At 47.7% G+C, this 12,133-nt stretch overlaps 1 protein-coding gene across 8 annotated transcripts in view; it reads left to right on the forward strand.

Annotated features, from left to right (window-relative positions):
- Csmd2 (CUB and Sushi multiple domains 2) overlaps positions 1 to 5,723 on the forward strand; it is a 576,074-nt gene extending 570,351 nt beyond the window's left edge. For 6 of the 8 annotated variants that reach the window (XM_042271897.2, XM_042271900.2, XM_042271904.2 and 3 more), the window contains 4 exons: positions 322 to 409; positions 1,851 to 1,989; positions 2,414 to 2,629; positions 3,450 to 5,723. In XM_042271897.2, coding sequence (XP_042127831.1) covers positions 322 to 409; positions 1,851 to 1,989; positions 2,414 to 2,573 — 387 coding nt within the window. In that variant the 3' untranslated portion in view covers positions 2,574 to 2,629; positions 3,450 to 5,723. Of the gene's footprint in view, positions 1 to 321; positions 410 to 1,850; positions 1,990 to 2,413; positions 2,630 to 3,291; positions 3,408 to 3,449 lie in introns of those variants that run through there. The other 2 variants (XM_042271899.2, XM_076565118.1) reach the window with 1 other exon arrangement.
- Positions 5,724 to 12,133: the final 6,410 nt, after the last annotated feature.

Genomic DNA, 12,133 nt, shown 5'->3' on the forward strand with positions numbered 1-12,133 from the left:
GAAAAAAAAAAAACCTTTTTTTCTGTCTCACATCTAGTAGATGTCACCACACTGCTGAGACAAATATGTCAGCTCTGCTCTGCTCTGGCAGAAGCTCCAGATTGTTCTAGCATGTCTTCTCTCTCTCTCTCTCTCTCTCTCTCTCTCTCTCTCTCTCTCTCTCTCTCTCTCTCTCTCTCTCTCTCTCTCTCCTCTCCCCCCCCCCTCTCTCTCTCTCTCTCTCTGTCCCTCTGTCCCTCTCTCCCTCCCTTCCGCTCTCTCTCCCTCCCTCCCCCCTCTCCCTTCGTTCCCCCCTCCCTCCCCATCTCTGCTATATCACAGGTCTCCTCAGAGTCTTCAGGAGGCACTTTCGTCTACCAAGGCTCCGTCAAGGGCCAAGGCTTTGGGCAGTTCGGCTTTCAAAGACTTGGTAACTACCATGTGTCCTGGGAGTGTGAGCTCCGGGGGCAGGGGAGGAGCTGTGTTCTGGGGAGAGAAGGAAGCTGGTCAATTTCTCCACCTGAGAAAGGGTTTCTTAGACTCAGAAAAGCTGTGGTATCACTCCAAAAACAGACCCTAGACCTGACCCTCAGCCCTGGGCTGCTAGACTGGCCACCGGATACCACACGCATCACCCCTACCCAAAGGACCAGGAAATCCCTGAACACCCCTACATGAGCTATCAGGCTGTCATTCCCGAGAATGTCATTTCTTCCTCAGCATTTTCCCAGGAGGCTGAGATTATCCTTATGTTACAGACAAGAATCCCCAACACAAAGGCACCTTCTCCTGTTTGTCCTGTCTCAGACTGGGACGCTGCGTGCTTGAAAGTGTTCAAGGAAACATCCTCATTCCAGACATAGGCCCTGACCCAGAGACTCTGGATCATGTGGGATAGGGTCCTACCTTCTTGGGGACAGTAAAGAAAGAGCCAGGAGGCCATCGTGTGTCCTTGAAAGCCACCTCTGTATCCTACACACCATGACCTCCCACCCCCAGGGCCCCTGCCTACCAGATACTCCATTCCCTTCTCCAACGGCTCTCTCCTCCAGAAAGTTCTCTCTCCAGTCAGCCCAGAGCTACTTCTGGCACGCCTCCCTCTCCACACCTCCACACAATCATCTCAGCTTTGCCTTCAAGGGCTCCAACATGCAGCAGCTCTTACACCTTCTGAGACGGTCCCAGAACCCTCAGTAGAGCACTGGGAAGACCCCAGCAAACCGTTCCACAGCCAACTCCCTGTCCCTCATTGATCCCTAGCCCCTCAGTTAGGTGGCCCTCCAGGAGTGAGTTGTGAAGCTTCATACCTCCCACCTCACTCCAACCATGGCAATCCAGCCTCATAGTGAGTGAGTGTGTGTGTGTGTGTGTGTGTGTGTGTGTGTGTGTGTGTGTGTGTGATGGCTTCATCTGAAGAAAGTTTTCATCTGGTAACAGGCTTTGATGAAAGTGTAGAAACTTCTGCATCCTTTGAAGGTCGTGTTCATAGATAGGGTTTCAGGTTCATCTGCCTGCTGTTTTCCGTGGGGACCCTGGGGAGAGATGGGAAGTCAGTCCCCCACCCCCACCCTGCCTGCATCCTCCCTCCCCCCTTCCCCACCCCACCCCCCACCACACAGTCCTTGGGACACAATGTGACTGGTACCGGTATTGATACTGGTACAGGCAAATTCCCAGTGGCCTCCAGGGAGCTATCTGAGAGTGTAAGGCAGGCAGCTGAGGTCTGGGCACGGGCGTCTGCCAGCTGAACTAGAACATGTGACAGACAGTCCCTGATGCTCTGCGGTGGCGGGGCGGCATAGAGTGGCCGGCAGGGAGCATCACCTCCAGGTGAGTCTGTGACCTGAGTGTTATGCGTTGGCACTTTGCAGACCTCAGGCTGTTGGAGTCAGATCCCGAGTCCATCGGCCGCCACTTTGCTTCCAACAGCAGCTCAGTGGCAGCTGCCATCCTGGTGCCTTTCATTGCCCTCATCATCGCGGGCTTCGTGCTCTATCTCTACAAGCACAGGTACTGTGAAGGCAGAGGCCGGGGAGCGCAGCTGTGGACCCAGCCCTAGTACCCTGAAGGCAGACCCAGCCCTAGTACCCTGAAGGCAGAGGCCAGGGAGAGCAGCTGTGTACCCAGCCCTAGTGCCCTGAAGGCAGAGAGGCCAAGGAGAACAGCTGTGTACCCAGCCCTAGTACCCTGAAGGCAGACCCAGCCCTAGTACCCTGAAGGCAGAGACCAGGGAAAGCAGCTGTGTACCCAGCCCTAGTACCCTGAAGGCAGAAGCTGAGGAAGGCAGCTGAGTACCCAGCCCACCCCACCCCAGCCAGCACCTCCTGACCCAGAAGAATGTAACTTTCTAAAAGGGGGGAAGAAACTCTCTCCTCTCTTGCTTTGGACCCTGTGTCTTGCCCTTTAGTTCAAGGTCACTGTCTCTTATTCCCAGGAGAAGACCCAAAGTTCCATTCAACGGCTATGCTGGTCACGAGAACACAAATGTTCGGGCCACATTTGAGAACCCCATGTATGACCGCAACATCCAGCCCACAGACATCATGAACAACGAGGCGGAGTTCACAGTCAGCACAGTGTGTACTGCGGTATAGCCCCCAGGCCTGGCTGCCACTGCCACCGCCACCGAGAGCCCCGCCGCCAGCAGCCGGTGAGACTGGGGGCTGGAGGGTGGGAGACAGACCGGTCGCAGGGGGCACAGGGGTCTGTGTATGCACGGCTCCTGCGTATATGGACACCCCCACATCACAGGCACAAAGAGCTGGCCACTTGCGTTGGGACACTCATTGCCAATGGCAAAATTGAAGTTAAGCACACGAACATTAATGAACTTGAACAAGACCACACACCTAAGAAGAGTGGGTCAGAATTTAACCCCCAGCTGGAAAGTTTACCCACAAGGGGTTAGGGGCTGGGGAGATAGCTCAGATGAAAGCTCTCACCACACAAGCTGAAGGCTGGGGTTCAGATTCTCCGTGCTCACAGGAAAGCCAGGTGGATGTGGCAACTGCCTGTGATCCCATTGTTTGGGAGGCAGAGACGGAATGTCTGGGGCAAGCTGGCTGCCAGAATAGCTGACGTATGAAGATACCAAAGTCAGCATCTGGCCTCCACACACATACATGCATGCATGAGCACCTCACAATGTGTGCCTATGCAAATGTAAACATGCAGGCACAGCACGTGTGCATGCACATACACACACACACACACACACACACACACACACACACACACACACACGGGGGGGGGGGGGGGGGGTGTTGATAAATGCTCTGCCATCGCGCACTCCCTTCATGTTCCCATCCCCAGTTTGAGAAGACTAAAAACCGAAGGCAGAAGATGGACCCAACTGATGCCTTTCCTTTCTTCTTGCTTGGCTTTGCCTCTTTGTCCCGCCCACTTCTGTTCCCACCTCACCCCACCCCTTCCTCTCCTCCTCCAACCTGCTGTGGTCTGTTGGTTCCCAGCTCCCCAGGGGGCAGGAAGGAGCTCCCCTGAGCACAGTGCCCAGTGCCCAGTGCCCATCTTCGTCTGTCCCTCCGCCTACGTCTGCCACTGCTGGGACTCAGGCCCTGGCTCGCCCTGCCGCCATCTGTGCTCGCCACCCTGGAGAGGACCCCACTATGCCCTGGCTCGGGGCAGTAAAGGAAGAGAAGCTGCGGATGGAGGAAGGCAGTTCATGGATTAAAACAGCAGAGTGAACTGTGGGTGTGCGCTTGAGCGCGCGCGCGCGCGCGCGCACACACACACACAGCCTCTCCTTCACTGTGTCCCACGGAAGAGAACACAGAGGCTTAAAAAAGGGAAGTGTGTGTGTGTGTGTGTGTGTGTGTGTGTGTGTGTGTGTGTGTGTGTGAAAGATGCCCTGGACACTGTTCCCCACAAACACAGAAGAAATGCTGAGGGAGGCACCATTACCTCTCAAACCAGCATGTCCCTCTGCCATGTGTGGGGACATGAGAATGACTAAGTAGGACACATCTCATGGTAGGTAGTACGCAGAAGCCGCCCGTCTACAGGGCTGGTTCCATTTGCACAATGACAACAATGATAACTTGGAAGAAAGGTGTGGGGGAGGGGAGGCGGATCTTCAGACCTAGTTTGATAATCCAACTTTTTTCAGCCATAACGGCATCGAGAGTTCTAGAACCCAGTGAATCAAAACGTCATTTGGGTCCTGGGCACCTATGGAAAAGAAGGGTAATGCAGTGTCAGGGTTGGGGCATAGAACAGGAATCTGACCAAGTAGCCCAGGGTCACATCCGGCTGTCAGCTGACTAAGAGAAGAGAGAAGACTCTGGACCAGCGCAAGGCAGCCCTGGCTCCCACAAGGTGGCGGCCGCCGCAGCCGCTTAATGATTTATTCTGTGTGCCTGACTCTTTCTGTGGTATTTCTAGTTCCTAAAACACCACCAAAGCAGGACTTGTGACTCCCATTCAGAGGTCAGGGAAGACGGAGGCATGAGCCACAGCATTTGGGTACAGCGGAGGCAAACACGAATCTCTCTGACCACGAAGTCTACTGCGCCTGCTGCCAAAAACCCCAGGGCTACAATGGGCACCAAAGACAGGAAGGCAGGGGAATCTCCACAGGAGGATGCCCGTGTCTAATCTAGGCTCTGCTGTCTGTGCCTGGGCAGCACCAGGTCAAGGACCCAGGACCCCAGCTCCTGAACTGGTGCTCGACTTCCGGCTTCCAACAGCCCACAACCCTAGCAGAGGAGCTGGCAGCTCCTTAGTCAGAACTGAGTGAAAGTCACCCTCTCTCCAGCTCCCTGCAGGTGGCTTGGATTCATTTAGACCAGCGGTTCTCAACTTGGGGGTCAAATGGCCCTGTCACAAGGGTCGCCTAAGACCATCCTGCATATCAGATATTTACATTACGATTCATAACAGTAGCAAAAGTACAGTTATGAAGTAGCAACGAAAATAGTTTTATGGTTGGGAGGCCACCACAACGTGAAGAACTGTATTAAAGGGCCGCAGCACTAGGAAGATTGAGAACCACTGATTTAGACAATGTCACTGTGTTTAGGTCATTAATGAACTCCTTATGAGTGTGGTCGGGAAGCTCATGAGTTTAGAAATCAACATGATGACATTTAGAGTCACTTTCTCTGTCCTCGGGAAGGTCCCTATGAGAGTACGCCCCTGCTTTCACCGGGATGCCAGCCTCAGATGTCTTTAGGGCATATTGAAATGACATAGAATGTGTGGGGGTGGAGGGGCAGAGCCCCGCGGCTCTCACGCCCCCTCCAGGGTTGGAGCAGTTAGAAGAGCTGAATGACCATGGGCTGAAGTAAGGGGTGTGCATTTCCAGCAGAGGCATTGAAGACTTCGAGGGTAGGTCCACTCCTGCCCACACACTCTGGGACTCAGCATCCCTGCACCAGGTGGGAGAGGACCAGTCCAGACAAATTTGCTCATGCTCATTCTTTTCTGCCCCTGGTAAGGAATACAGGGGTTTCTCGGCTCCTTCCCCCTACTTCCTCACAGCCGACCCAGTGCGCTCCCCCCGCCCAGCCCCTCTCCCTCCCCTGTGTGTCCTTGGAAGGTCCCTGGAGACACCACCTGCTGTGTGTCACCCCCTTTGGCCTTGGGCACTTTCTCTTCAACCCCAGAGGCTTGGAAGGGGACCAGGCAAATTAAGTCCTTCACCCACCATCCATACCCCTCTACCTACCACCTCCATCCCACGAGGAAAAAAAAAAAGTAAAACAAAAACAAAAAAATCTTTTGTACAGAGATATATTTTTATTATACAAAGTTTGTACAGTACCAAAAAAGACAGAAAAAAAAAAGGTGTACTTTTTTTTTCATTATTGTAGGTAAATGGTAGCGGAAGCCTTTTTTTGTAAATGTAATAAAATGTATAAATATGGTTTTCAGAAAGCATCACTTGCTGTAAATATGTAATCTACACCCTGTCTCGGCTTGTCTGCAGTATATGCATTTAATTTATCTGTCTCTGTATATGAGGCTTCCCCCTGGGGTTCTGCATTATGGTACTTTCCGGAATTTGAAAGCAATTTTAAATTTTTTGAATTCAAATAAAATATAAATTTTTGCATTTGGTTTTCTTACACTTTTATGACTTCTTTCATGGCTGGGGACAGGTGTTTCTTGGTGATGAGGAGATGGAGTTTGGCTGAGACCATGGAGGTCAGGATCCAAGGATTCCAGGACATGGGTGGGAACACAGAATGTCTATAGCAGAGAAAGGCCAGTGGCAGGGGTCTTCCTGGTAGGACGGTCTCTAAAGGAACTGGGAGCCTGTTGGGAATTAAGAAACTGTCATTTAAGCCTGGCAGTGGTGCACACCTTTAAACCCAGCACTTGGGAGGCAGAGGCAGCCTGTGCCTCTCTGTGAGTTCGAGGCCAGCCTGCTCTACAGAGTAAGTTCCAGGACAGCCAGGGCTGTGCATTTTATGGGACAAGTGCTCCCAGGTTGCCTCCAGCTTCCTGCTTCCCATCATGCTTCACGTCTACACTGTACTTTAGTTCCACCTTCCCCAACTTGAAATCAACTCTCCCAGTTTCGGTGAAGGCATTTTGTCTGGGACATAACATCTGGTATTTACCTTCTGGCCACTGGGGGCCAGCTGGGTAGGTTCATCCCTGCAGTTAAACCTCCCTCAACTTGGCAGGGTTCACTGTCAGGATCTGGACTGGGTAAAACAAGGCCCCATTGCCAAGGAGATGTCTCAGAACAGAAATTTACCCCAGTTTTTCAGAAAAACAGCAAGTGATTTCTCACTGCACCCAAACACCAGGACAGGATAAGATTTCCATAAGTCTCAGGGCACAGAAAGAGGGGCAAGGCACACCACCCCACCTCTGCACCAAGGGAAGAGGGTACCTGTTGTGGTCTGAATACAAAACGTTACCCCATTGGCTCACATATTCAAACACTTGGTCCATGGCTGTTGGTGCCATTTCAGAAGGTTATGAGCCTTCCAAGACAGAAGAGGTGCCTTGCTGGGAGGAGGAAGTCAGTGGGGGTCGGTCTTGGGGTGATGAGGAGCCCACCTCTGTTTTCTGACTACACTCCAGCCCTCTCAGCTCCTGCACCACGCTTTTCCCACCACCATGAGCCATATCCCTTCGAACTGTAAGCCAAAAGAAACCCTTCCCCCATGAAGTTGCTCCTGTAGGGTACTCGGTCACAACAAAAAGAAAAATAACCAACCTAGTGCCCTTGAACTAAGAAATCATAAGCAATCAGAGCCACTGTGTCCCTCCCTCCACTAGATCACCCCTGCTGGGCTGGGCTAGATCTGTACACTTCTTTTATCGTGGACAGAATAGGGCATCCACATATCTTCCTAGTTTCCAAAAGAGTAAGACATAAGGGATTAGTGAGATGTGCCATGAGTAAAGGCACTTCTTGCTCAAACCTAACAGCCTGAGTCTGCCCCCTGGGGTCCGTGTGGAAAAGCCAGACTCAGTATGCGTCTGTGATCCCAGCACTCCTACAGCAAGATGGGAGAAGGAAGAGGAGACTCGCCTGGCATCTCAGAGGCCAGCTGATCTGGAGTGCACGGGACAGGAGCGACCACAGAGAAGACGCCTCCTCAAGAGGGTGGAGAGAGAGAACTGACTCCAGAAAGCTGTCCTCTGACCTCTACACCTGTGCATGGCATGGACACGCGCACACTTGAACACACACCCACAATCAATAATAATGCAGAAAATGGTAGTGCAGCATAGCAACTAATTAAAATACCCCTCTAGAAACATAGAAGGGAGAATGTGTTTTGGAAGCATCTTAACATTAATTAACGAAAATTAAGTACAGATATTCAAATACAGTACCGGGGCTTAGAGAGCTGGCTCAGCGGTGAAGAACACTGACTGCTTTTGCACGGAACCCCAGTTCAGTTTCCAGCACCCACCCCACATGGCTGCTCGCACCATATGTAACGCCAATCCTAGGGGATCCAGTGTCTCTTCTGGCTGCTGACACTGTATGCACATGGTACACAGACACACACGCAGACGAAACACACGCACATATGAAATAATTCTTTTAATGTAGCACAAGTTGGAAATTCAAAATTTCTGATTAGAAATAGACATAGACTTTAAAGGGACAGACATACTTCAAAAATGAAAAGCACACTAACGAGGGATGATAGATACAGGACAAAAGGTCACATAGGAGGAATCAGAACATCCACAAACACAGAAAGAAACAGAAAAAAGTAAAAATAGGAAGAAAGTGAGAGAAAACCGAGCAAGCTAATGCATGTGATCCTGAAAGAAGAAACCTAACTAAATCAAGCAGAATTAATATTTAAAGTTATATTAAAAATTCTAGGAGACGGGACCGGCGGCGGAGACAAGCAGACGCAGGTAGGCCCGAGGCAGCCCACAGAGGTAGACGGGCCCAGCGGCGGTCTGCAGAGGTAGAAGGGCCCGGCGGCGGCGGCCGCCGACAGGGACATTCAGGCCCGGCGGCAGCTGGCAGAGACATACAGGCCTGGCGGTGGCCCACAGAGGCAGACAGACCCAGCGGCAGCTGACAGGGACATACAGGCCCGGCGACGGAGACAAGCAGACGCAGCTTGGAACAGGGACGCCTCTAACCCCAACACCGGGGAAGAAGCTATCTCTGTGGGACGGAACCAGAATGAATCTGAACACTCCGTCTGAGGACAACCCAGGGCCCAGCTGCTGATCCTGCAAAACCCAACTACTTGGAGGTGTTGGTGAGACTACCCCACTCAGCTGTAATCCATCTGGGAGAGGATTCAGATGCCTACAGTTGGAAGTCTGAAGAAACAAGATCAGCTGAGGAGTTGACGAATGAACAAAAATGTGACCTGGGAACACAGAAGAAGGCGCTGTCCAACCACCAAACCAGATCACCAGAATCATAAGTATATACTTCACCGACTGAGATCAGCTGCCCCTAAAGAAATAGCCCAATAGCACCAATTTAACCAAGAACTCCTACTGAACCAAGACTAAAAATTAGAACAAGAGAGGCACTCTCAGACACAGACACCACTTACACACTTACAGAGGAAGAGATGAGTAGACGCCAGTGCAAAAATACAGGCAACAACATAAAGACCTATATGGCAACATCAGAACATAGTGATTCTACACCTGCAAGACCTGAACATACCAAGACAGAAGAAACAGAAGAAATCAACCCTAAAAATGACTTTAAGAAGATGATAGAGGCCCTTAAAGAAGAAATAAAACATTCCCTCAAAGAGGAAATAAAAACTTTCCTTAAAGAGGAAATGAAAAACTCCCTTAAAGAGGAAATAAAAACTTCCCTTGAAGAGGAAATGAAAAACTCCATTAAAGAGGAAATAAAAAACTCCCTTAAAGAAATGGAAGAAAAAACGAACAAAAAATGGGAAGAAATCAAAGAAAGCCAAGAAAAAGCAATTCAACAGATGAAAGAAACATTCCAAGATCTGAAAAATGAATTTGAGACAATAAAGAAAACACATGCTGAGGGAATGCTGGAAATAGAAATCCTGACTAAACGAACAGGAACTACAGAAACAAGCATAACCAACCGATTGCAAGAGATGGAACAGAGAATCTCTGACACTGAAGACACAAGAGAGAAAATAGATTCGTCAGTCAAAGAAAACACTAAAGACAAAAAAGTCATAACACAAAACATCCAGGAAATTTGGGACACTATGAAAAGACCAAACCTAAGAATAATAGGGATAGAAGAAGGAGAAGAATACCAACTCAAAGGCACAGAAAATATATTCAACAAAATCATAGAAGAAAACTTTCCTAACCTAAAGAAAGAAATACCTATGAAGATACAAGAAGTTTACAGAACACCGTATAGGCTGGATCCAAAAAAAAAAGTCCCCTTGCCACATAATAATCAAAACACTAAACACACAGAACAAAGAAAAAATATTAAGAGCCGCAAAGGAAAAAGACCAAGTAACATATAAAGGCAAACCCATCAGAATAACACCAGACTACTCAATAGAGACTATGAAAGCTAGAAGATCATGGACAAATCTCATGCAGACACTAAGAGACCACGGATGCCAACCCAGACTATTATATCCAGCAAAACTCTCGATCACCATAGGTGGAGTAAACAAAATATTCCAGGATAAAACCAGATTTAATCAATACCTGTCCACAAACCCAGCCCTACAGAAAGCACTAGAAGGGAAAATCCAACCCAAAGAAGCTAAACACATCCATGAAAAATCAAGCAATAGATAATCCCACACCAACATACACAACAGAAGGACAACACAACACAACCACAAAAAATAACAGGAATTAACAATCACTGGTCATTAATATCCATCAATATCAATGGTCTCAACTCACCTATAAAAAGACACAGGCTAACAGAATGGATAAGAAAACAGGACCCATCCATCTGCTGCATACAAGAAACACACCTTAACTTCAAAGACAGACACTACCTCCGAGTAAAGGGCTGGGAAAAGGCTTTCCAAACAAATGGACCTAAGAAACAGCTGGTGTAGCTATCCTAATATCTAATAAAATAGACTTCAAACTAAAATAAATCAAAAGAGATCAGGATGGACATTACATATTTATCACGGGAAAAATCCACCAAGATGAAGTCTCGATTCTAAACATTTATGCTCCAAATACAAAAGCACCCACATTCATAAAAGAAACACTACTAAAGTTTAAAATGCACATCAAACCCCACACACTAGTAGTGGGAGATTTTAACACACCACTCTCACCAAAAGACAGATCTACCAGACTGAAACTTAACAAAGAAATAAAGGACCTAACAGATGTTATGACTCAAATGGACCTAATAGATATCTACAGAACATTCCATCCTAACACAAAAGAATATACCTTCTTCTCAGCACCCCATGGAACCTTCTCAAAAATTGACCACATGCTTGGACACAAAACATATCTCAACAGATACAAAAAAATTAGAATAACCTCCTGTATCTTATCAGACCACCATGCCTTAAAGTTAGACCTCAACAACAACAAAAATTATAGAAAACCCACAATCTCATGGAAACTGAATAATGCCCACCTGAAACATCAATGGGTCAAGGAAGAAATAAAGAAAGAAATTAAAGAGTTCCTAGAATTCAATGAAAATGAAAGTACAACATACCCAAACTTATGGGACACTATGAAAACAGTGCTAAGAGGAAAATTCATAGCTCTAAATAGCACACATAAAGAAGATGGAGCAATCCCATACCAATGAATTAACAGCACAACTGAAAGCTCTAGAACAAAAAGAAACAAACTCACCCAGGAGAAATAGACACCAGGAAATAATCAAGTTGAGGGCTGAAATCAACAAAATAGAAAACAAGAGAACAATACAAAAAATCAATGAAACAAAGAGTTGGTTCTTTGAAAAAATCAACAAGATAGACAAACCCCTAGCCAAATTAACCAAAAGGCAAAGAGAGAGCACCCAAATTCACAAAATCAGAAATGAAAAGGGAAACATAACAACAGACAACGAGGAAATCCAGAGAATCATCAGATCATACTTCAAAAACCTGTACTCCACAAAAATGGAAAACCAGGAAGAAATGGACAATTTTCTGGATAAATACCACATATCAAAATTAAATCAAAACCAGACAAACCATTTAAATAGACCAATAACCCCTAAAGAAATAGAAACAGTCATCAAAAGTCTCCCAACCAAAAAAAGCCCAGGACCAGATGCTTTCAGTGCAGAATTCTACCAGACTTTCAAAGAAGAACTAATACCAATACTCTTCAAAGTGTTCCACACAATAGAAACAGAAGGAACACTACCAAACTCTTTTTATGAGGCTACAATTACCCTGATACCCAAACCATACAAAGATGCAACAAAGAAAGAGAACTACAGACCAATCTCCCTCATGAACACAGATGCAAAAATACTCAACAAAATATTGGCAAACCGAATCCAAGAATACATCAAAACAATCATCCATCACAACCAAGTAGGATTCATCCCAGGGATGCAAGGATGGTTCAACATACAAAAATCAGTCAATGTAATATACCATATAAACAAACTGAAAGAAAAAACCACATGATCATCTCCTTAGATGCTGAAAAAGCCTTTGACAAAATCCAACACCCCTTCATGATAAAGGTCTTAGAAAGATCAGAAATACAAGGAACATTT

Source organism: Peromyscus maniculatus, chromosome 2 (assembly GCF_049852395.1).
Source record: "Peromyscus maniculatus bairdii isolate BWxNUB_F1_BW_parent chromosome 2, HU_Pman_BW_mat_3.1, whole genome shotgun sequence".
Lineage (NCBI taxonomy): Eukaryota > Metazoa > Chordata > Mammalia > Rodentia > Cricetidae > Peromyscus > Peromyscus maniculatus.